Source organism: Megalopta genalis, chromosome 18 (genome assembly GCF_051020955.1).
Source record: "Megalopta genalis isolate 19385.01 chromosome 18, iyMegGena1_principal, whole genome shotgun sequence".
NCBI lineage: Eukaryota > Metazoa > Arthropoda > Insecta > Hymenoptera > Halictidae > Megalopta > Megalopta genalis.
In genome coordinates, this window is record NC_135030.1 from 802536 (window position 1) to 830031 (window position 27496).

Below are 27496 nucleotides of genomic sequence, written 5' to 3' on the forward strand. Positions count from 1 at the left end.
ATTTCAAGCAAATCTGTTTATTTAACGAGTATCTTTTGGTACTTGTTTTTATAAAGAATATGTAGACTGATAAGAAGTATTTAGAACATTTCATATGTACTTTTTTTTATTTTAACAACTTTTGCATGAACACACAAGTCAATAAAATGTCAATACTTTATTAATGGACACTTTTAGGATACTGCATTTATATAAGAAAGTTCTTTATAAAAATTCACTTCTATTACTTATAAAAGCTTGTTTACTAACTTGGCTTTTGCATTATTAACTCTCAACCACTTTTAACAGATCAAAATGTTTTTCATGGTATCTGTAAGACTATTACATTTATGGATATGTCAGTGACCATTTTATATAAAAATTGATATTTGTAGTCGAGTGTTAATAAGTGCAATTCATTCTATCATGTTACTCTTTAATACATGGTATACGCATTATACATAATATTAAAAAAGTCAGGCGATCATCTCTTTTAAACATGATTATACTGTATCACTGACATAAGGTAATGTCACTACAGCACTGAAATGTAATACGTACAGATTTTAAAATCAGTTTATCTGACATAGTAACACTATTTTTAAAATACTCTAAAAATGGAACAAAAGGCAAATATAATATGGAAAAAGGTATACAGAGTAAGTTGCAAACAGATTGTCGCGATACTTGTGTCGATTTTAATAGAATAAAACGTTCAAATAAAGAATTTATTGTTATAAAAATACCTTTTAAAAGTATCTTCCTGTCATAAAAAGTTGTAGTCTTTATAGATTTTTTTAAATAGCACCATAGGTTTTTCTTTTCTTTGCATCAATAAATTCTTTATTTTACATAAATGCCTTTCATTTAAATATTTTTTTTATGAAACTATCAAAACCAGTTCAAGTATTCAGACAACCAATTCACAAATTATCCTGTATAATTAAAAAGCACTTTCATTAGACAAGTGTCAACGTTATACTTTTCAAGGAATGCTAGTTTCATAGACGGGAACATCTACATCTAAAATGTATAAATACACTATTGTGTAACTTACTTTTCTTTGTATAAATTCTTAAACAATAAACGCATATTATCAATAACAAAATATTAAAGATAAATCGACTAAGAATTATTTACAAAAAGTTTGCGTTCTATAATACTTCTACACATTGGACAATCTGACGTAATCATATTTGCACAATTTGAACAGCAACAAAGATGTCCACATGGTAGAAAAATTACTTCGCACTATAAGAAAGACAGAGTTATTTATGAAATGATTTACTAATTTGAAGTAAGGTATTTGATCTAAGTAGTTCAATTGCTTTACTTACTTGTAAATCAAGGCAAATTACACATTCAGCAGTATTAATAGTCTGCATTGTGTTATGTTCTTGGTAATCTGAACTTGTACATGCTTCGTCAAGCGGTGCAGAAGGTGTTACAGGTGTTCCACATTCATGAAGTTTAACCTCTGCCATATAATTTTCAACTGCTTGTCTTATAGCTGTACGATCATTTTCACAATGTATTCCAATCTATAATGTAAAAAAATATACGATTTATAGTATAACAGTAAGTATTGATTACATATTTAGAAGTTTTATTTAACTTACGCTTTTTAATTGCTCATCACTAAGATCTGGTAATAACGATGGTAAGGAGGCTAGAAATGGTAAACAATGTAATGCTCCAGCTATTGCAACGTGCCGCACTAATGTAGGTTCCAGCATTTCTAATAAGCCTTGAGGCCGTGCTTCCATTAATGACTGATACTGCATCAACCAAAATTGACTCCTTCGTCTAGAATCCTTTGAAAATGAAAGTACTATATAGTAATTGTTGAAATAATAGAAAGAAAATTAAACTTATACTTACACCAATAGAACGTTGTTGTTCTATATTATTAATTGTTTCCAAAAGCTGGTCTCTCCTGGTTTTTTGTTGTTCTAATAAGCTTACTAGAATAACGCTCAAAGCCACTCTTTTCTCAGCTATTTCATTCTATTGCATAAAATCATGAAACATTTTTATATTAAATAAAATAAAATATACATAGCAATAATTAATATTACATACAAGTTGTTGATTAATTTCTAATTTCCTTCTTTCCAATTCGATGTTTGTTAAAGCAGCTAATTGCGACTGTACCAAGTTGACTTGTTGCACAATACTCCAACAACGTGTATCACTGCGTTCTAGTAACGCCGCAACGGCAGCTTTTTGTAAAACTTCATCTTGCCTTAATGTATCGATTAAATTTTGTCTGTTCTTCTCTTGATTTTGTACTATCTGTGCTAAATGATCATTATTTCTTACTTCTCTGAAAAGTTTATTATACTTGTAACATAACAAATTACGTTTATGTTTTCATAAGATATTGGAAACATGATTGTCAGTGATTTACTAACAATGTGAGCAAAGATTGTGCAGCATAATCTCTATATTTGCTGTGTTCTTCCAATTGTCTTGTTCTATGAAGTTCTTCTTCCAATAACTTTTCCATCGATACTGTAAGAAAAAGTATGTCTATATACCTAGTTCGAGCTGCGGTAATTTAACAATGACATAAAGTGTTACAAATTTTTAGTACATACATAGAGTATCTTTGGTTCGAAACAAAAATTGTTCTGAATGACAAGAGGATAGTATTTGCATTTCCTCATGTTTTTCTCGTTCGAGTAATTCAGCTTGCGTCTGTCTTTCTGCCTCACTAGTACTTAAAAATTCTTTAATAACATTATCTGCTTCTTTTTCAGCTGAAAGTAAAAGTAAAAGCTTAGGTTACGCTACAAAAACAGATATATTATTTTTTTTTAATTTACCATTGTAAATGTAGGAAAGTAGACGTGCTCTGTTAAAATCTCTTTCTTGTTGAACCTTCTCAAGTTCCTGTTCCAATTGTGTTTGTTGTAAAGCAAGATCCTTCAGAAGCTAGCAACAAAAATAATTTAAAGATGTAAATTTAATATTCTATAAGAAAAATATGTTGAAAATTAAATACCTTCTTTTTGTGTTCTTTTAGCACAGATTGAATACCGATTTCATATTCTTGTTGTTGCCTAATAGTTTTTTCCACTTCCAATAATGCATTTTGTCGATGCTCCTGCAAAAATAGTTTAATTTTTATATTATAACGATTCGTTTAACATAACATAATCAATTAATTTTATTCTAACAAATTGTAATAAATACATTTGTTTGAAAATAAGTGAAGCAAACATAAGCATTGTTTAAATATATTGACATAATAAGAATAAGAGGAATGTATACAATAAATTAATTTTTTAATACGCAATAAATAAAAATTAAATCTCATAGTGAATAATATTAAATGTGCAGGAAGACAAATTTGAAAGCATAATAAAATAAAAAAAGCATCCACATGCCTTCATTTTTTCTAGCTTCTGTAATGCTGCCTAAAAATGAAAATAAAAACATTTAAGACACACTGTGCAAGTACGACATCAAGAATCACAGTCCTGTAAAGTAAAGTACCTGTACATCATTGTTCTTATTATGATATAGCGTTTGCATATCTTCAGAACTTATGTCTCTGGATAATTCTGCTTCTGAAACAGACTCTTCTGGTGAATATTCTGTACCACTCTCATTCGCTAAAAATGCTACAATTACTATTGTGCCTCCTTTTAAAATATCTTCAGGTGGGTAGGATAGATTTAACCCATCAATGTTGAATTCCGTCAACTGTTGTGCATAACCCAATGATTTAGGAAGCTTTTGTAGAGATTTATTTTGACTTATGTCTAACACAGTTAGAAGCTTTAGCTTACCAATTGCTTCGGGCAATTGTTTCAAATTATTTTTCGCAACATTTAATGTTGTTAATTTACTTAGGTATACTATTTCATTTGGCAGTTTTCTTATATTGTTGTCTTGTAGATAAAGTTCCTAAAAGTATCCATAATTAAGAAATCATAATTAATGATACATAAACTAGTTATGTATGCAATTAATACATATTTTATTTACATATACCTTGAGTGAAGAAAGACACATTATGTCCGAGGGTAAGTTGGTAAATTCGTTTCCATGTATATCTAAGACAACAAGTAAAGACAAATCGCTTAAGGCACCTCCACCCAAAAGTGAAGTCAACTTATTATTATGCATCCATAGCACTTTTTTTCTGAATACTTTACACAGCGAATAAATGCCCGACGGCACATTCTTTAAAGCACATTCTGATACGTCAAATATTGGTTCCGGATTTTCTCTGGCCTATCATAAAATACAGATACGTATATTTTAATATTAACGTTGATTACATGTACGAAATAAAGTTGTATCATCGATAATTGATTCTCTATTTCTATACAATGAAAAAATAACGTTTGTTTATTTTGGTGAATTAAAATTTGTTTACGAACGAATTTAACAAGTTAAATTAACATTAAATACTCGACAATTCTGCAGATAATCGTGAAAAATGAATAAAATATTATGTGACAATTAATTTGTGTAGAAAAGAGAGTGAAAAGTGACAGAATCAAGGTTACTTGGGTCATGAACGAGATGAATGATTAACCTCTATTCATTAAGAAACGTACCAGATATAACTTATGTTCCAGCCGTGCTTTATAATCGACGTTAACCTTGTTCCCATGCTTCTTTGACAGAGACATTATTAATCGTTTATGTCATGACAATAGAAGAATATTGTGAGTGCAGGTCATCCTGCTATCGGCTTATCCCAAACCACCATCACGTGATTCCGTGATTGCGTGTACTTTAAAAAACACTAACCAATATTTGTCAATTTGACAGTTACTTGATGAAACGTACAGCGATGTACCTTCATATCCGTAGACCCCGTAGCACCTTGTGATCTTTTTTTAGAAGACCGATAAGAACACAATTGCAAATAGACGATTTACAATCAACGAGAAACGAAACGAAAAATGGACATGGTATTAAATAATATACGATGTTAACAACAATTTAAGTGTTTTATTAAACCACACATTATTACCATACAAAGAAACAGGTTCATAAATGTCATATAAAACTTTGAATACGTGAGAATGGGACAGCAATTCGTTTAATTTTTACATATTTCAATGTGCTGTTCGATTCTCGTATATTTCAAATCGTGCAATAATTAACAGCAACGTCTATCGAGTTTGAATTTATAAATTTATAGATTTATAAACTGGTTGTTTTTCTGCATTAATATTCACTAGATCAACTTCTATGATACTGTAGTAGATTTGTGTCAATAAACGGTCTAAAAAATAGGCAGTCAGTATGTATAGATTACTTTCTAAAACTCGGTACAACTAATTCGAATATTCCGTTCGTTAAAGAGGTAAAGTCTTGTCGTGTGTCCTATACGACTCGTATCTAAAATCTGAAAATACAATACTGGGCTATGTCTTTTTCTATGAGCTCGTATCGCTACTCGATTTTGATATTGGGTACCAACTTCTTCTTCTTCTTCTTCTTCTTTCTTTTTTTAAACATTATTTCGATATTATTCTTATATATTTCTCATATATCATACGATATTGTTCTCGTTGTTTAAATAAATCTAGCCAAAGTCATCATTTATTACGCAAGTAGGACATTGTACAAGTAGATGAAGCAATCATCCAGCAATTTTACGGTTTGTTATCAGTTCTGAAATAATTTCTTCTGCCTCAACCGATATTCTGTTGGTGTAAGCATGCCTCTGAAAGATAAAATGATATTTTTTTAAATTACATTTAGTATGATTACAGCTTACAGGAATGCAATATCGTTCGTAATTACGCGAACAATTTGAATTAAAATTTATTGCGCTTGAAAATAAAAATCGTCTCACATGGCAAGTTTATAAATTAAATTATAATGTAATAATTTAGTTAAATAGTTATTTGTTAAGTTTACGGATATGCCCTTTTTATATTCCAATTGCTAATATGCGTGAAAACTTTTACTAATATTTTATCGTTTTTAATTTGCAATGGATTTGCATATGGATTTTTCGTAAAAATGTAATATTTACACTAAACTACATATGTAAATTGTTCAAATAAAATTGTTTAAATTGTTGAATTACAAAAAATACGAAATTTTTGTCGTTCCAATAATTATAAGCGGTGCAATATATATAAAATCAATATTTAATAATAACTCGACAATATTATTTATTCAGTAATAAATTCAACCGTATAAGAATATTCGTTCTTGTTTAAAAATCTTTCACATGTTTTGTTTAATTATTTGAAAATGTGATTATATTTTTTTAAGGTGGTATTCTGATCTACTACTTCAAACAATCGATTTTTTATTACATTTTCTTAAAGTGTATGTTTTTAAAAATATGTCTGCAGTAGGATTCTTTTAATTTGTAAAAACAATGAAGTTATAAATGTTTAAAATACATAACCTTAATGTCTTGCATGACTGGAAGGATATCTCAGGACCTAATTGTCTGATTGACTTCAAATTTGAACATACACACAATATTCACTATACATATATATCACTATCGTTCTTTTTTAAAGGTTTTTCTTTGCCGAAAGCGAGAAAAAAACTTAAAATACAAAATTCGAGCTTCAAAGTATCGCCATTTTGTGAAACAATTATATGTATGTACTTTATTTATTTTTCTATATATGTCATCTTACTTTTTTAGTTTATTTTAGCAGGATAGTTACAATCATACCAGCCAGAAGTAGACATTTTTTAAAAGGACCTCATTCAAAGTTATGTTAATTTTATGTTATCTTATAATTTTGAATATTTTTGTCCGAAAAAATATATTTTGGAACTCAAGTATCAGTAAAAGTATGTGCAAAAGTTTATTACGAAATAGTTTCGATTTCTTGTAGGAAAACTCCCCAAAAGAGCGTAAGCGTGAGTGTGAATATTTCTTTCTCTATATCCGTTTCAAATTTCATTAAAAATATCTTGTCGATGATATTAATAATTTTCACGTGTTTATACACCAAAAAGTTGAAGCAATAAATTCGTCAGGGCTTTCGGCAACAGCGTGATCGTGTATTTAAGATTGCTATTTCGCTTTCCAATTTATTTATTCGTGTGCCAACCTTAAAACGGTATCGAATGACACGCAAACGCCTTTATCACACATTTTTCTGTAAAGGTGCCAACATTCTTTCTCCTTATTGGTTTGAAACTGCGGTTCCGTCGGCGTTGGTTGTACTTGTTGAGCAGATTCTCTCGAAGCTGTCGTAAATGTCTGCTTCACCTATCGGCATCAATGATTTCATGACAATTTCGCAGCAAACTTGTTACCATTAAGTGAGGTATTTCTCGTACATTTGTTGGAGAATTATTCACCGGGGTTTTCGCATGTTGCGGAAACGTTTCCATTTTCTGCGGAACGATTCTTGGCGATTCGTGTATTTTGATTTTCGATGACATCATTTGTTTTTCCATTTCTCTGTAACGGGATTAGAATAGTTATGAAATCTTATCCTACAAACGAAGTACGATCCTATAGATACGGTTACTCAGAAAATTGAACGTGCACTTTTTAAAACGCAATAAATTTTTAAAATTGGACTAAGAGTGTATTGAATTTTTTTCGATGATAGAGGGACTAGTCTGCTAGACGATGACTAAAATGTCTTTTTTAAATTATGCTATTTCTTGGGATGACGAAAAAAGATATAAAGTCCTCGTATTTTAACTATTTTATCTGAGCCCAGAACAGAAATTTAAAAATTGCCTTTTGTAGATTTCGGTAACTTATATGCATACTGAAAATTTGATCGAAATCAGTTAACCCAGAGTCGAGCTACAGACGTTGAAAGATTGAAAAAACTGCAGATTTCTTCCAGTTTTTTTGGTCAATATCGTGACAAAACTGCGGTTTTTGTCATCTTTAATTTACTGTTTAATTTACTGTTAAACAACCGATTTCGATAAAATTTTCAGCATGCATAAGTTACCGAGATCTACGAGATTTCTTAAATCTTCGTTATAGGCTCAGATAAAAAGGTTAAAAGACGAGAGTTTTTTTTATCTTCTTTGTCATTCCAAGTAATAGCAAAATTTAAAAAAACATTTTGGTCTCGCTATCATCTAAAAAAAAAAGATTCAAGTCACTTAGTCCAGTTTCAAAAAAGTTATCGCGTTTTAAATGGTGTACACTCAATTTCGCGAGTAACTGTATGTAGGAAGCATCATCATTCGTCCTAATTCGAGATTGCTCGAACTAATCGAAGAAACGATTTCTCATCGTTCGGACGTTTTCGTGGTCCTTGACTGAACAAGAGAACGTATTATGAAAACTATTAATACATTTCGTTCACGATCGTACCAGCCTCTCTGTGTTCCCATCATTCTGTACCTCTCTTAGCGTTCATTGTATCGATATCTTATAAATTCTTATGAATTTAAATTGTGCTGCAGATAAAAAAAGATTGTTATCGTAGCTGCTTGTCACACCAGAATGGTACTGCGATGAAAGGACATTGTCACGCATAGATATGACGAAACTAGAAACTAGAAATATTTAGTTTCAGGTGTAAACGCTTTGTTATAAATTTTCTGGTAAGAAGCATCCCTAAAATCGGTACAGTAATTTTTTTAAAAGTCAAATGAAAGTTAATTTCCCATATTAAGTGATTTTAATTAATTACACCAAAAAATTAAGATTATTAAATTTTATGAAACATTTATGTTATTTACCTAATTTAACTCATTTTATGTAAATAAGATATGTAATCTTGCAGTTAGTTTGTAAAACGGATGAATATTTTACATTCTCGATTCCCATTTGTTCTTTAGTTCTTTATTATATTATTATATTATATTATAATTATATTATATATTATATTATATTATATATACATATATATATATTTATATTTATTTATTTATACATATATTTATATATATATTAATATATTATATTATTATATATTATTATAAGTTCTTTATTTTCACGCGTGGAAGCTACTTTCTATATTGATACTGAAATCATATTTGAATGAAATTTATTTATGTTGTTTCTATTTTTTACGTTTTAAATTTTAGTACAGTAGTGCAGTAGAGTATGCATCTTTAGAATTTAGATATATTACAGGAATGATATTCTATAATTTTTGTAGAAGAATAGGAGCAAGTTATATTTTAATCTAGAAGATCATTTAATCATTTAATCAGAAATTGCACAATTGTTATAAAAGTATAGACTCAAGTTACATTTTAATATAGAGAATTACTTGCGTCTTTTCGATTATGAATTCACCCCGTGGCAAGTCGTTACAGCTATAATACAGCATAGAATCAATTGATTTTCGCCACACGTTGTTCGATACTATTTAGCACGATTCTTAGTATTTTCTGAATCACTCTCTAAGAACTTTTTGGTGTTCTTGCTTGAGCGTGAGTCATATTAGAAGATTTAAGGAAATAATTTGCCGGGGTTTCTAAATGCGACAGAAAGTAAAGAGTGACTAATGAGGTACTCGATGAAGGGAAATTTTACCTTAATCATAGCTAGACGAGTATATTAGTGGCAATTAAGCAATTGATCATTTCTATCGATCTTTAGGGGAAATTTTTCTTATTTTTTATACGTTTTTTAATACGATACTGTTGTTTAATTACATTTGATTCCCTTCATTTTTAACACTTATGTATACTTATGTATAATATATATAATACATATATAATATATAATATATAATATATAATATATAATATATAATATATAATATATAATATATAATATATAATATATAATATATAATACTTATGTATATTCTGAATAAAACAAGAACGATCGAATTTAATTTTCATTTGACACTTGTACATACACAATAACGCAATAAATATTACAACGTTTGTAGTAGTTTCGTAAATGTCAATGACTGCAGTACTTATTTTGTTAACCATAAAAAATAAAATCATGCGATAACGATCCGACTTTAACCGTCAACTAGTGGCGTACGTCAATTTCACGTCTCACCAGTCTGCCAAAAAGCTTTAAAATTTGCTCGCTACTTCAAGGTTACAGCTTGGAGTATCTATTTTCGAAATTCATTGTAATTTTCTTGTAAGGCATATTTTTAGAAAATTTAAGAAAATTATTATCGCCACTGAATCTGCCATCGACTGAAGCTATACGAAGATCTTCTGGAGCTCGATTTACGAATTTTCTGATTCGATTCTCCCATCACGAAGTTATGATAATTCGTCAACATCGACGATTCATCGAGAAATTGAAAAACATTCGAGTACTTTTACGCGAAACAAATCTCGAAGAGTAAAGATAATGCAAACGTATCAGATTGTTCACAATTCACTTAGAGTTGTCACCAGCTGAAACAAAGCTTAAACTAATGCCACTTTCAATTACTGCAACTGAACTATTTTTCGTATCAGGCAGTGCAGTGTAAAAAATGAGCCCAGATCCTTCGAGGATGTTATTTTTATACATAAAGCTCCGAGGAAGGAGAACGCGGCAATAGTTTTTTTTTCGACCCGCAATACCATCGAGAATGGAATCAATTTACGTCTGTAGAAGGCGAACGATAGGGATCTTTATCGGCGCCCGAGGAGAGGAATCGTACAGTTTTCATACTCACGATCGTGACGGTGTGCTACGTGTTTTCAGAAGCTTTCGCTTTTTGTCGTGTAAATCACCGATAGGCACAGCCAGGCATCTCTTTTCGCGGTCAGTCAACGGGATGTCGTGGGATGCCTCCTCGGCATCGTGAATCAATGCGAGGACAGGCAGGGCCAATCCTGGGATGTCTGTTCTCCAAGGTGGCGTTTCCTCGGTCGACAGGCTACCACCGTTTCCACGGTGGTTAACGATCGCGAGCCGGGGCTGCACTGTTTTTTTCTCCTCCTTCGCAAGGGGTTGTTGCTCTTTTGGTAGATCCTCGTCGAACGAGTCCCTCTGAAAGGAAACTATGCCACCGGTACCTTCCGTTTAGTACAGTGCTGGACAAAAATACAGGGTGTCCCGGGATTTAATATGTTCATACTTTGTCGGTATATTCTATGGTATAAAGTAAGAGAAGAATGTCATGTAAACATAGGTCGTACAGAGCTTTATTAAGAAGTTATAAGACAAATTCAGAATAGGAATAGTAATCAACTAAAAAAAGAAATAAGAAATAAAAAAGAGTCTTCGATCGATGTCAATCGTGTATTGTCAACAACGGTTATTAATACGTTTCGAAATGTATTAATAAACACAGCTTACGTAAACACACGGCATGTGCCGATTTATTCAAGCCAATGCTCGCGGTAACAGCAAGTTGATTACTATTCCTATTCGGAATTTTTGTTATAACTTCTTAATAAAGCTCTGTATGACCTATGTTTGCATAACAGTTTTTTCTTACTTTGTGCCATAGAATACACTGACAAAGTTTGAGCATTAAAACCTGGGACACTCTGTATAAGACACTTCTCATATTTCTATATGCATATCGTGTATTTGAAAGAAAAAGATATATATATATGTGTATCATGTGTACGATAATATACAGGAAATAGTATATTAATAATATACAAAAATAGAAGACAGTAATACAAAATTAGCATTCCTTTTACGAAAATGTTTTCACAATTGTTACATTAATATTTGGTGTAAGACCTTCTTCCTTGGTAAGATATCTACCGATCATTTGCGAATAATGCATTCTTTTGGTTCATTCATTTTCTTTTGTCTTCTTTCATTTATTTATTTAGTCAATTTTATTCTGACCACGGATAAGAGTAAGAATAAAATTTTCTTTAACATTATCGAATAAACATCCGATCGGATACAAATTTACCTAGAAAATAATTTATCTGAATAAGATTTCGTTCGAATAAGAATTCATTTGTACAGCAATTAATTTGGAAAATAATCGATTTGAATACAAATGATAGAAGATAATGGTTTTCCAGGGTTTATTCATTAATTTCTTCCACGTTAATTTTGACAACAACCTTGGGACAATTTGTTATCTTTGGGTATATTGCATAACTCATTAATGCATAACTAAATAATCTTTCTTCCTGCGTAAAGGAAGTTAGCGTATATTCCATAACAAATTACGTGAAAACGAAAAGGATATATATATATAGAACACACTGTTACTGTTTTACTCATTTTCGTGAGCCACTGCATCTACATGCACCGCGAGCACTGATCTTTATTCTTTGTGAGTTGTTTCGTAACCGTTTCGTGCCGACCGAAAATTATTTTATATATGCCTGTATGTCAGCCTATTTGTTTATTTATGCGGATCAATATTCCGATCTCGCTCTCTTGCGTCAGATCTTTTTAAGTTCTCAGTTTTCGATGCGAATGCTCGTGAAATCTTTGACCAAAAATCGTTTCATTCGAAGACGTATACAAATTGTAATGTGAACAATTTATACGATTAAAAGAAAAAAAAAGAAAAATAGAATAAAATTATTCTATTATTTATTAGAATATAATTATCTCTAAATTATTTTCAAATTTTCTTTAGAAATCTATTTTTAAAATAATACAAATATTGAACGCCTTAAATAATCAAGTCCCAAAGTCTCTTAACACGCCATCAATTACTCAGTAATTTCTAAATAAAGATTTCAGATAATATTACCTATTATTTAGTAATTAATAATAATTAACAAAGATTTCAGATAATATTACCTATTATTTAGTAATTAATAATAATTAACAAAGATTTCAGATAATATTACCTATTATTTAGTAATTAATAATAATTAACAAAGATTTCAGATAATATTACCTATTATTTAGTAATTAATAATAATTAACAAAGATTTCAGATAATATTACCTATTATTTAGTAATTAATAATAATTAATAAAGATTTCAGATAGTATTACCTATTATTTAGTAATTAACAATAATTAATAAAGATTTCAGATAATATTACCTATTATTTAGTAATTAATATTTAACACAATTTCAGCCATGTCTGATGTCTGATTCTTATGGGATCAAATGTCTTTTGGAAATAAACGTAGCTACTTGCGTAGGATAAATCTCCTTGTAATATCTGTTTCTCGTTATTTAAAATCTAGAAGCTAGTCGAGGAGTGGTACTATAGGGTACAGGGTAATGAGGGGGCTCCATTTGAAATAAATCACTCGATTGCATTTTTATATCGTACCGTTGCAAATCGATTCGGTCGAATCAAGGTAATATCAGACCTGGAATTTTATAGTCACGATACGTATGTTTACCAAGTAACCTGATTTAGTGGGCCGGCAATCACAACACCGTTTACCGAAAACTGGGCCAAACGATATCCTCGTGTCATTGATTCGATTTCGCAGTACTAAATGAGCCCATTAATATTTTCCACGATCCATTTTTTTTCTCCTCTGTGTCTATTCACTACTTGTGTTCATGCTTGCAATGAAGTTCAATCAGTTTTCAGTCAGTTGTTCGGAGCGGAGCGAAATGATTGAAAGTTAACGCATAACAAGATGCTCATCAATGGTTCATATCTTTTCTCAAAAAATGTCGTTTTTTTTTTAAGTTCTTTGTCCACATTATACATTATCCTTTGTCGGTTACAATTACAGCCGAAAAGTACTGTCAGTACATTCATGAAATGCGTGAAAAATTGAGAATTATACGCTCATCGATAATTTAAAAAAATACAAAAAAATTAAAAAGTGGCCCAATACTTCTCCATGACAACACTCGTGTAAAACGTGTAAAACAATTGCGAAATTAAATGAATTAAAATATGGAATTTCGCAGCACCCAGCTTATTCGGTTTCGCCAACCGACTTCCATTTTTTAAACATTTAGAACAGTTTTTATGGGCCAAACAGTATGAAAATGAAGACAAATAAATAAAGACAAGAAAAATTCCATATCAGAGTTTATTGATTCTAAAGACCAGAATTTTTCTTTAAGACAGGCATCTATGCATTAAAATCTCGCTGGGAAAAGTGTATCGAAGCAAATGGAGCATATTTTGATTGAATAAACAGCTTTCGAAAAAAGATATGCAGTTTTATATGTTCACTTAAAAATCCGGCATTTCATATCAGGACATTATAAAAATAAACTTTCGAATAAGAGAGACTTTACCGCACTGCAATTATTAAAAGAAGAAAGACATTTATGTAGCTTATGTTTCCAACAATTAATTTAAACAAAATAACGTTTTTTGATAACAAAACTGCATAGTCAAAGTTGATCACAATGATTATTTCTTCAACCTTTTAATATCTTACAAATTATAATAACGTTATATATATATATATATATATATATATATAATTATTATATATATATATATATATATATATTATTATATGTATTATAATTATTATATGTATTTATTATATGTATAACAAAACAGCTAAACGGTGCAACAAATCAAAACAGGTGCGTGTATGTCTACGTGGTAGATAAAAAGTATAATAAATATTATAGCATCAAGCAGCGTCGTCAACCTGGTGTCTACAAAAAGTTTAAGCGCCACAGGTAAAAAGCTAGTTTAATGATCAAGTCAAACAGTCTTTCCGTACACTCGAATAAGACTGTCAAATGAGCTGAGAGTCGTAAGAAGTAAACTGAACATTTCGGTCACACTTCGCCAATCTTTTTTGGCTCACGGCCCGTTTTTCGAGGACTTTTTGTTCAGAGCCCGCCTCGGATAAACTATTTTTATTACACGTTTTGCGGCAAATATTAATCTTCTTGTATATCATATTCACCCGTTTGTAAATAAAATTAATCCTTTCGCAGATAAAAATTGGTCTCTTCAAAATTCTATTCAATTTTAAAATTGAAATTGAAATTTATACATGAATTAACAAGGAAATTAGAATTTATTTTTATTCAATTATTTTATTATTATTATTATTATTTATTATTATTTTATTATTATTATTATTATTTATTTATTTTATTATTATTATTATTATTTATTATTATTTTATTATTATTATTATTATTTATTTATTTTATTATTATTATTATTATTATTATTATTATTTTATTATTATTTAAATTCAATTTACTTTTATGTGTAAAAGTAAGCGTTGAAGACCGCATAACTTTCTTGATGGAGGAGAAACAACGGAACAAGATGCTTTTGCCACATTGTGGCTAAAAATGAAATGAAATGAAAAATATGATAAATCATTATAGGAGTACATATAGTTATACTGACGTATAGAGAGTTAACTAAGTTAACTAAGCTTCTCTTTTCGTTTATTCATTTACTTTCCTTGAAAGAGTTTTTATAGAAATTTTGAACAATTTCCAAATCTAATCGAATAAATTCTTATTAAAATGAATTCTTATTCGAATAAAATCTTACTAAATCTTAATACATTTTTACTCGATTGGATAATTATCCGATAGCGTCGAATAACATTTTATTCGTTAGTATTTACTTCTTATTCGTCATTCGAATAAAATTTTGCCCGACTCTGCTTTCTCTCGGACGCATTCAGCAACGATTTTGTTGGATACTTCCACGCAATAATTTTCGGATACGGCACCGTTCCTCAAATTTTGTCGTATGCTTCATTATCGTGAAACGATTACACGGTTAGTGCGAGTTTCAATGAAATATTTCGTTTCAGGGTCAGTGGTGTAATATAAAGAGAGAAGAAGTTTGGTCGATTTAACGTGTTCAATCCTATTGTCTTTACCGGTTTCATGTCGTTGCGCGATATAACTTCTCCTTAATTAGCATTGCTATACAAGGCAGACCAATTGGTAAGGTATTTAATTGTTTCCAATCCTACGATATCACCTCGTGATATTTCTTCGAACAATTTTATTTATAGCGTGGAAGCATTGATAGAAGAAAAACAGCGACAATTTTAACTCGATATAAGGTTGAACATTTTATTTTTATCTTTAGTGACCGAATAACGATTTAATGTTCATCGATGCCAGTCGAATCCAAAGTAGTGAACATTAAGATCTTCACACCGCGTGACTTAATCTGTTTAAAATGTTCGATTGGTTTGTTAACATATATTTGTCTTGTAAATATTCGCTGATGTTTCGGTTTTCATATGTATACTGTTATCACTGGACTACGGACTTTCATGGAAAATAACATTTTTCTGCATTCATTGTAAGAATTTAGTTAAGTTTCCTACCATTTTAACTTAAACAATTTTTATTTTGCACAAATATTCGCATTCTAATTATTACTGACTCGATGATTATGTTTCAGAATTACGTTTCTCTGAGCGATATTTCTTTGATTACTACGATGATAAAAACAATTTGAAATTAGTAGTTAGTGCTCATCTGTATCTATAGAAGGAGGCACGTTCACAGATCTATAGCCCAAGGTGTGAGAGATACGATCAGGAATTTCCAGATTCCAGCCATACTTAGCATTTCTCGAGGGAAATATTTCCCGAGGTGTGAGGATATAAATAAGGGAGGTAAAACGGTTTCAGTGGTAATAGGGAGAATTTATCGAGGACAATGCATATGACTCGAAAGCGTTAAATTCGCAGAGATGATTGTATAATAGTTAATACTTTAGACAAATTTAAAGATGCTACTGTAGCGTTTACAACTTGTTAAAGGTAATAGAAGAAAAATAAAAAATCTAGTGCAGACTAAATTAGTACAGACAATTTTCATTTTTCATAAAGATCAGCAGTTCGCTTATTAATTACGAAAATGAAGCTGGAATATACAAAAAAAGGCAATAAAATTTATTTTTAAAGATATGCGCGTAATCTTGTTTTTAAGTTTCATTCGTTGTTGACGGTTTAATCATTGTATTGAAAACTATTCTGAATTACCATTTAACAAAAAAGCAGAATAAAGTGTTAAACTTATATTTCAAAAATTAAATAACGTTTATATGGTGTAGCAACAATATCGTTTATATTTAATTTTGAATCTTTTGACTGAAATGTCAAACGTTAAAAGTGAAATACAAGCTACGTTAGTATTGACGTGTCCAATTCTATAAAAAGTTCGATCTATTCTTGAAAATATGACTAGAAAAATTGAAAATTATTTTTCAACTTTTATTATATCCAATTCTGTAAAAAAATCGATCTATTCTTGAAAATATGACTAGAAAAGTTGAGAATTATTTTTAATAACAAATTTATTTTCTTATATCATATTAATTTGTATTTCCGTAGTTTTACAAGTATTTCAGAATTTTTCGAGCGGTGTCTCTGAATGCGAACGGGGTCGTCTAAAAGCTCGCGAGACTAATGGGGCATGAAGTGCACGTTGTTCTTTGCACAGGGAACTTTTTCTCGCACTTAAGAACTACAAGGAATGACAACGATGGATATTCCGAAATTATTCGTGGCATGCGCAGCTCGCGTGCGGTTGCGTCGCTTCTAATTAACCCGTTCAATTATCATTACACAGCCACTCTTGTACGCGTGTGCGTATTATTAAATTCCTGCACGATATTCCCCGTGTAACATTAGTATTGTCATCCTTCAACGTGTTCATCCAATAACCTTCTATTAATACTTTTATTTAATTAACACGTTGACGGTCGTGCCGCGTATGCGCAATCATATTGAATTAATAAAGATTATTACGAGAATGAATAATATCTATAATTCATTCTTTACAAGAGTTTCTACCGCGAAAGAATTGAATTTATATTATTCGAATGTGCAAACATAGTGAATTAAAATTTACAAAGTTCATTCGCGGACCTTTATCCAGAATAAAAACTTTCTATATCAATTTGTCCAAAATGGAATGAAAATGGAATGATTTAACCAATGAGATTTGTAATGTTTTGCAAAATTGAAAATCATTAATAAGAAACAGATAATTTCAAACGTTCTGTTGCACTATTGCAATTTGCATATGTGATGACGTGATATAATTCGAAGAAGAATTATGCAACGATTTCATACTTTTAATGTAATAAATTCATTAAAGTTTGAAATAATTTCATTTACTATCTTATTCTTTTTATTTTACTTTTTGAACATATATTCATTTTTCTATTTCACATTGTACTGAAATTGGAAAAATTTGATCATCAAAATCAATTATTATACTCAATTATTATATTTATATAATATTAATTAATTAATATTATAATAATATTATATATATATATAATATTATATTTAATCAATTATTATACTCAATTATTATATTTATATAATATTAGTTAATTAATATTATAATATAATTATAATAATATTATTATATTAAATTCTGTTATTCTTATCTCTTCAGGATTAACTATTACACGAAGTCATCATTTACTTATTAATGACGAACAAAATCATGTATTATTTAAATCATTAACTATTATATTAGAAAGTCATTTTTCTCATTTTCTCGTTAGTTCTCTCTATCTATTCATTTCATTATTCCTCTACACATTACGACATACGACCTCGTAATAAATATCTGTCTTACTTTCTCTTTGCGCAAATACACGCGAAAGATTGTTCCATCAAATACGTGTAACAAACGTTAAAACAAACACAATTTAGCCTTCGCAGGAAATTGATCGGGTACGACCTAGTTCCAGGCCGATCAAACGTATAAACCTTCGAAGTGCAGAAAAAGAAATTCTCATTTCGGTGCAAGTGAAAAGGCATCGTTTGCATTGTACCTGACTTAATGGGCCTCCTAGCGATGCTCGAGGCGGTATTCATCGATGTTTTGATGATTGACGTGGTGGGTAGTTTGCTCCGTAACTCGTCGATTAATTTATCATCCCTCGGCGAATTCTCGGTATCGCTGTCGCTGTCCGCGGAACTGACAAGCGACACCATTGTAACGATATCCATAGTTTTGGCATCGCTCGAATTCTTTCCTCGGCTAGACGAACGGTTCCGCGACCTTCCGTCTTCGTCGTTCTTACAGGACCCGGCACCACAGAAACGCTTCTTCACGCTTCGCGAACGCCTCTTCAAAGGTGCCGATCTTACGGCTCTCTGCGACGACACCTAATCACATTCTCATTTACATTCTTCGCTTATTTATATTTACCGAATCTGTGCAAAATTAATTGCGGCTTCTGTTAGCCGAACTCTTTTTTGGTCCAAAGTGTTCCTTCTATTTCAGAAGTTATTATATCATTCGATCGTATTCCCATATTGGACTTTATGAGAAAGACTATATTTTATTAATTATATTAATATCACTATATTATATTTTATCAATTATATTAATATCACTATATTATATTTTATCAATTTGTAGCATCTTCAACTGTAACGCGCCGATTTTTATGAAATGTTAGTGTGATGTAGTTTGTTAAAAATATTTGATGCTTTTTATATTAATAATATTATAATTTTATATTATAACATTTGATGATTTTTTTTTATCTGCAATGACCCATACTTAGGGACTGAAAACAGCCCTCTAAATATCTCGATTTTTTTTTATTTTCGCCTATTATATTATTTAACAGTACCTAATTATTACACGTATAATATAATATTTTATGATCCCATAGGGCAGAAAATTATTCGATACGATAGATTACAGTTGGACGAATTGCGAATGGAAATTTTAGGAAGAAGTTATACAGAATATAATACAGAATAAAATATTGAAATATAATAATTAATTAATCAAGTCAAGCATTAATCTCTTACTGTACTTATACTATAAATATTATTCCGTTGTTTTAAGTCGGAATATAATTCTAACCTCTTGTCACATCAATTCTTAAAATGATGTCAATAATTATGGATTTAAAGTAACGTTTACATTTTTTGTGACATTTAAACAAAAGCTTAAAAAAATACCATATTTCTGTATTTCCATATTACAATTAACAGATAATAGAAATATACAAGTATAGCTTTTTTTGATTTCTGTTTAAATATTAGTAAAAATGTAGAAGTTACTTTGAATTTGAAAATGAATTTGAAATATATTCCAAATAAATAAAACCACAAATATCTTTGCACAGATCTAATATTTATTATCATTTAATCAGTCATATTCGTTATCACTGATACTGCTTCAATTGACGGTAATTCCCCGAAGCTGATCGACACCGATATTAATGAACAATAACGCAGTAAAGTAAAAAAGAAAATAGATAGAATAATATAATAATTTTTTTTTATTCTATAATAATAATCTAACAATATAATAATTATTCTATCTATTACATAATAATAATAGATAGAATAATTTTCCATGAATGGAACCTTTTCTTATCAATTTGTAACGAGAAATATTCATATTTATTAAATACAAAAAAAATATCGCAACAACCAGATTGGAATAGTGCAATCATAGATAACATTTGTCTGATATTCGATTTCTAAAAAAATGCTCACTATTCGAAAGCGAACAAAAGCTTTTATTTCTATCTCGTCGGCGTGAACATCGATAAAAATCATTCTTAAGAGCAGATTTTTGCAAAACAATTTATACCTTCGTGGAAGTTACGTCGACACCTTCTGACGTGTTATCTTTATTGTCTGCGCCTATCTTCTCTTTATCGTTGCTGTGCTTCTCCGAAATTAACGAGCTCGGTGTGTCGATCACGATGTTCACCTGAACCCGATTGTTCGACAGATTTCCCAAGTGCCTTTGCGGCGGAGCCGAGCTGGTTCTCCTCGACTTTTGGTCGATCCTCTGACATTCTATTTTCTTCGGTGTAGAATGTCTTTCGTTCACCGAAATGGCGGCATCTTTATCCTCCACTGTCGTATCCGCTGTTACGGTTCTTCTAATTATTGAAAACGTCATCTTATTATCATCACGCGTCTTCTGCAATACTTTATTCTCCACCAATGGACAATCTTTATTTTCGATTTTAGCGATACGGGCACATTTGTCGATCGTCGAACTTGCCTCTGCTATAACCTTCGGTGTCGCAATTTTCTCCAGCGTGCCGGCCGATATTACAATGTCATCGGTTCGTGCATCATCCGATGCTTCTTGGCTCGGAATCGGCGTATCTTTCTCAGCTTTCACGGCCGGCGTTACTTTCTCCACCATCGAACTCCATTTGTACTCGGTTCTTATCGGATCGAGGAACGCTCTGTTCGCACCGCTGTGAAATACAGCCCGTTTTTGTTTCGCCGACGACGGATCGTTCTTCGATGTTTTCGCGTCGGTTGCCGGCGAAGTCTCGATTTTTAGGGACGGCAATGTCGAGGAAACGTTTAAGGCCGTCGATGTTTTCTTCTTGACGTTGGCGGGGTTGAAGGCACAGTCGTCGATGTTCGAGTTCCCTGGTGTTAGCTTGAACGAACAGAGAACATAAAGGGTGATGAATGATATGAAAAAAAATGACAAACTAGTATTTAAATGGTTCGATGTGTGCGTCTGATGGCGACAAAGAATTGTTTTACCGAGTTTGTTTCAGTGATTTTTTTCAAGGTCGTCGACATTTTTTTTGCATATTAACGTTTATTTTTTTATAGCGTGATGTTGGTGTCTTTTTTGCGTCAAGACGAGTTCAATGACCTATAATATAATGAGCTTGAGATGACCTTGGCAATTAAAATATGAGTTGAAATTTAAAGAATACAGAAACGGTGTAACTTACCTTGTTTTATTATAAATAATAACATAACATATTTAGATTGCATATATATATATATATATATATGTAATCTATATTATATATATATAATAACATATTTAGATTACATATATATATGTAATCTATATTATATATATATATATAATAACATATTTAGATTACATATATATATATATGTAATCATCAATCATCAATCATATGTAATCATATTACTATTTATATTACATATATATATATATATATATATATATATATATATGTAATCTATATTATATATATAATAACATATTTAGATTACAACACCATTTCTTCTACGAGCAACAGAACTAAAGTGAAGCAAATGAGCTTCATGTTCGATAAACATTATTTTTCGAAAATAGTCACGCTATTAATAAGCAGTAAATAAGCAATTTATATATACGAATTCTCTAGGTATACGGATATTTTTGGACGCGAGTTTATATTAAGACCCTTTAGAGTGTCAAACTTGATCAAACAAGTCAATTAGATTTGATCGTACAGCCGAAAGAAACTTTATAATTGCTCCTTTCAAGGAATATAGATCGACCGCGAGAAGATTTCTTTCATTTTGAAATCAAACTTGTTGCAGTTTTGTTAAGTTAAAAATAAAACATCAATATTCTATATACTGCTCGAAACTTAAACTAGATTGCCGAACACTTCGCCGTGTAGTGCTTGTTAAATGAAGAAGCTTCGATTCATACGTATTGTATCTATACAATTGCAATAAATTAAGAGCAACATCATAACGAAGTGCTCTAACTGTTATCATTAGACTACGGTTTTTATGCATTTACGGCAAAAATATAAATAATAATATATTATATAATATATTATGTTAATATATATTAATTATTACATAATATATATTATATATTATTATTATTATATATATTATATATTATTATATTATTATTATTATATAATATATATTAATATATATATTATAATAATAAATATAAATAAAACTGTGAAGACTAAAAGATTGATTTTCATTTAACTTTCAGTTATCGCATTACATCATTTGAATATTAGTATTTTTCTTTTGAATCGTCTCATTGTTGAAATATCCCAAATTATTATATTTCTTATTTTCTAATTCCACATAGTGTCTGTAACTTCAAATAGTAGACACACACGGAAGAAATCGAAAAATATCGATATATTACTTGCAGCTTACTATAATTATCAAAGTTCTACAATAAAATACAATAAATTCTTGCAACGAATATGGACAATTTCTATTTTGCATAAAAGAGTAATATGAATTAAAGTCTGAAACTTTAACCGCGCGTTACACAAGTAACTATAATCATAATTGTATCGTGTTTAGAGTCAGAGCCTAATCAGGGAAACCAGACGAATACGATGATAAGAGTCTCCCAAAAAAGAAAACAAAAATGAAAAAAATTACTATAGTTTTTTTCGCTCGCATTAGCACGAGTCTCGCACTCCAAGCATCACATTTATCCATGAAGATATTCTCGACAGTTATCGTGGAGATATTTTGAACAGTTATCGAGAGAATACTGAATTATATTTATTTACTTACATCCTCCTGTCTTCCCCTCGCATCACTCTCCCCCGACGGTTCCGTCTTCGCAATTTCCGAAACTTCCGAATCTTCTCCAACCGCAATCTTCCGCATCTCTTGATGATAATTCATAAAATTCGAAGACTCTTCTTCGCCTTTATTCACCGACGCATCGCTATCTTTGATCGCAACCGTGTCCGATTTGACCATCGCATTCTCGTCTTCTTTTCTCAAGATGTCATCGCAGCTTGTCCGAGCTTCTAATCGCCGAGTCTGTTTATTTCGCATGATGGTACTGTTGTCGGAAAGTATTCTCGTTTCGTCAGTATTACTTCCTCTCAATGTTGATGATGATGATGATGGGGTGGTAACGGACGCGTGACTGGACATCTCCGAGTCGCATCTGTCCTCCACGGTGCCATGAGCCAAGAAAATGTTGATGTTCGTTTTGTTCTCCTCGCGATGCTTCCAAGCTAGCCTTAATCTTTCGGCTAATTCCTGTCTGGAGCAAAGGATTGGCGGCTTCTCGATGCCGATGTAGCCCCTCGATTTTCCGGTCCCTGGCCTGGTTCGTCCAGGGATCTGACGAGCCACCACTTCCACTTGTTCGAGCTCTTTCTCATTCTTCCGGTGATTTTCGCTCCAGGCAACGCGCACCTGAACAATAAATTGCGCATAAATTGAGCATAAATCGAAGTTTTACGAGACGATTAGGCTGTAGATTTTTATGTTGGCACCGTACGCGCAGTGCTCGGTACGATGTTACTTCGAATTGCAAATACAGTGACGGATAAAACTATTCGTACACCTAGTACATCGAAATAAAGACAGTAATATTTTTAATAATATTACGTGTGTATTCTTTTAGAAGTCGTTATATGTTTTACAGAAATATATATAGTAACGAATATGTGCAAACAAAAATGAATAACGTTGCTTTGTAACTTAATGTTAATATTAATGTAATAATAATATTATAATATTAATGCTCTGTAACTTAATGCTCTCTGTAAGAAAATAAAATGTATAGGATTTTAATCATTTTTGAAGACAAGAGTGTTCGTGTGCAATCCTTAATTCTTAATATTAATTATGTTAATGTTACAGTTAGTACTTCGTAACACGTTTGTTACATGTTTTCCTGCAGTTGAAAATGTTTTGGTATTATTGTATCTTCTATGTTTATGAACAAACGTAAAGATGTATAGATTTCATTTGATTACAAGTTAGAAAGCACAATGCCATACATAGCGATGCGACTGCATACATTCATTATTGTTTATGTTTATGTAAAACATATAATGACATATAAATAAATACATGTAAGATTATTAAAAGTATCGCTGTTTTTATTTTGATGTAACAAATGTACAAATACATTTGTCCGTCACTCTGCATAAACTTCATTTAGTGAACAAAATTATAAAGATATCTTAAAATATTTCGCTTTTTGACAAAAGTATAACTGAGAATGCTTAGAATCATTTCTAATTTTATTGATTTTGTAGCCCTATACATGTACCTCAGTCAATGTATCTTGGAAGTCACGTATTTATGTGTATTAATCATAATTTAATTATATACCATTTTCATTAATTATATATCATTAATCCTAATTTAATTTTTAGCCACGATGTGGCAGAAGTATCTTCTTCTCTTATTTTTCCCACGTAATCAAGGGAGTTATGCATCATAATCTAAGGTAAATTCAATTCTTTGAAAAATTGTAAAGTTGTTGTTAAATTATATCCAGAAATTGATATTTGCTAGTTCTAAGTTGTATACATTTTTGTATACACCGGTATTAAAGTATTCCTTACAGGCACATTAGTTATTTTATAGACCTTAATGGAACATGCAAGAATTTTAATTAATTGTTAAACACTAGTTAGAAGATAGTCAAATAAAAATACTTATATTCTGGATCGAAATAGACCCGAGCACCGCCGACCGAGAATTAAATATGATTGTCGAGAAACAAGGACCGTTTAATTGTATTTCTGGAAATTATATAAATAATACAAGAATTTTCGAGGCGTACACATAAAACGACATCACTAGAGAGAAATTGTGTATCGAACAATATAATTAACCTGGATTATAATAGTATTATTATAATAATAAAAAATATTATATTATATTAATATATATATTATATTATTATATATTATAATAATATATAATATTATATTATATTAATATATATATATTATATTATTATATATTATAATAATATATAATATTATATTATATTAATATATATATTATATTATTATATATTATAATAATATTAAAAATAATACGAAGGATTTTATTTTCATAACAGATAGGAAAATATTGTTTACGATGTTATCATAAATCCGCGGTCGAATTATTAATCATACCTTGGGCCTCTCGAAACCAAGTTTACCGGAACCATGTTTCCCACGTGGAAGTGGACTGGCGCAGATCTGCAAAGATTTCTCATCCTCCGCGGACCGTTGTCTCCTGATCTGCTGACGGCGGGGCGCAGTTGGTTGCAAAGACAATTGCCGTAATGGTCTCGCCGATTTTCCGGGTCCTGACATTCCGATTCTCAAATGGGCCCGCGAAGACTACATTCTATATCAATGTTATTTCTGCCGATCATTCATAATGTCGAAGAGAATAGCCAAAACGACCGTACACTTTCCCGCGTTTCTACGTTCGAAGCGAACTGAAAAGATTGGCGAAACAATATCGTCTATCAAAAATACCACGAAAAAATACCACCAAATCTCCAACTTCTAAAAACAATCAACGGACTGCGAATTTTATGCATTTACGACAAGAACGAGCGGGAGCAATCTCAAACAAGCAAAATTTAAATAACCGAAGTCTACGATGACAACAATTCTAACTTGTTGAAATTATTAAAAAAGGGTAGAATTTATCAAAAGCCTGTCAATAGGTTTTTCAACGACCGAGTTATGCGACTAAGAGAAGCTAAATCATTATTTCTTAAATAAATAATCCATCATAATTAATGTAGAGGTTAATCTTGAAGTTGTTTGTACATTAATCGAAACGATCTGTTGCATTATAGTTGAAGATATCCTCGCTTTTGATTAATACTTGAAAAAATTGTCATCCGTTGATCTTCGACTTGAAAAGAGCTATTAAAAAAACTGTCGCTAGAATAAACTGTTAAGGTGACTTTCGTTTCATGCAACAGTCGCGGACAATGTTTGTTTCGCATAAAGATCCGCATTCCGATGATCGCGAAGACCGACACGATCTTGATATTCGTCCCCGATCAGTCGCGTGACAAAAATGTACTTTTCGAAAGTCGAAGAAAAGCTCTGACGAAAAGCTGAAGTGTAACATAAAAAACGAGGTAAATCGAGAAGGTGTCGAAGGGTTGTTCGATTCGGTCCGTTTACTTGATAAGCAGTCGTTCAGAGGTGGGATTATACTCGACGTATGAATTAGGGGTTGATACTTACTCGACTAGTTCGCGATTAACAGAGAGGACTCCAGAAACAAAGGCACGACGGATGAACTTCCATCGCGGTGGCGGCGCGAGCGAACGCCGACTGACTAACTTCATCCATTGCCCTCTGACACGATCGTTCACCACCACTGCCATTTCACCGATCCACCATCGTGTTACGTCCCTACTACTAACAATCGGTGCTCGTGCGTACTGTCAGCCACCAACACGCCGTTACTTCCACCCTCACTCGGCGAGTGGGGTAGTTGAACGATGTATTGTTCCCTTTAATTTGAACGACGTCCGATACTACTACCACTGTTCCATCGTCTATATCGTTGCTTTCGTTCTTCTGTGTATGTACATTCGAAGTAAGCTCGCTGATAGGGTAATCGAACCCACTCACGTACACCATCGCGGGCAGGCGGCCGGAATCGAAAGTAAACGAGGAGTGAAAGTAAAACGGCGTAAATAACTCCGAAATAGCCATTGTAATTTTTATGAGTCTATTGTGAAATTTGGGAACGTGATGCGAAATTATATTGGGTTGGCAACTAAGTAATCGCCGATTTCGGTTATAGATGTCTCTCACTCCCATTTTTATGATATCCGTAAATGTTATATTATAAAATTATTATTATTATTATTATGTTATTTTTTATTATCCGTGAACGTTAGCAACTGGACAAATTGAATGCAGCGGTCAAGGAAAAGCGACCAAAATAAAAACACAATAATATAATACAAATATCTGCAATACTATTTTACAAATTATGACAACAACTATTGGTTTTGCAAATATATTGGATTGGCAACTAAATAATCGCCGATTTCAGTTATAGATGTCTCTCACTCCCATTTTTATGATATCCGTAAATGTTATATTATAAAATTATTATTATTATTATTATGTTATTTTTTATTATCCGTGAACGTTAGCAACTGGACAAATTGAATGCAGCGGTCAAGGAAAAGCGACCAAAATAAAAACACAATAATATAATACAAATATCTGCAATACTATTTTACAAATTATGACAACAACTA

At 31.1% G+C, this 27496-nt stretch overlaps 3 protein-coding genes across 6 annotated transcripts in view; 1 reads left to right on the forward strand and 2 right to left on the reverse strand.

The window, feature by feature from the left end:
* Positions 1-27496, forward strand: part of LOC117228548 (FIGNL1-interacting regulator of recombination and mitosis) — a 50822-nt gene that overhangs the window by 4543 nt on the left and 18783 nt on the right. The window lies entirely within an intron of this gene.
* Positions 89-4795, reverse strand: LOC117228550 (E3 ubiquitin-protein ligase LRSAM1). Of its 2 annotated transcripts, XM_033484354.2 has the most exons (13): positions 4554-4794; positions 3982-4224; positions 3481-3894; positions 3372-3401; positions 2987-3088; positions 2808-2916; positions 2580-2741; positions 2394-2493; positions 2062-2305; positions 1861-1986; positions 1599-1793; positions 1317-1520; positions 89-1230 (listed from the first exon to the last, which is right to left on the reverse strand). In XM_033484354.2, the coding sequence occupies exons 1-13, from the start codon at positions 4626-4628 to the stop codon at positions 1105-1107; spliced, it is 2130 nt and encodes a 709-aa protein (XP_033340245.1). In that variant the 5' UTR covers positions 4629-4794; the 3' UTR covers positions 89-1104. The 2 variants fall into 2 exon arrangements, with proteins under 2 accessions (XP_033340245.1, XP_033340246.1); XM_033484355.2 differs by lacking the exon at positions 3372-3401 and having other exon boundaries at positions 4554-4795.
* LOC117228549 (uncharacterized) lies at positions 4934-26613 on the reverse strand. Of its 3 annotated transcripts, none has more exons than XM_033484351.2 (9): positions 26463-26613; positions 25383-25599; positions 23017-23655; positions 20324-21139; positions 18537-18873; positions 10551-10878; positions 7270-7393; positions 7038-7198; positions 4934-5674 (listed from the first exon to the last, which is right to left on the reverse strand). In XM_033484351.2, the coding sequence occupies exons 2-9, from the start codon at positions 25563-25565 to the stop codon at positions 5617-5619; spliced, it is 2646 nt and encodes an 881-aa protein (XP_033340242.2). In that variant the 5' UTR covers positions 25566-25599; positions 26463-26613; the 3' UTR covers positions 4934-5616. The 3 variants fall into 3 exon arrangements, with proteins under 3 accessions (XP_033340242.2, XP_033340243.2, XP_033340244.2); XM_033484352.2 differs by having other exon boundaries at positions 25383-25693; positions 26463-26593; XM_033484353.2 differs by having other exon boundaries at positions 25383-25616; positions 26463-26573.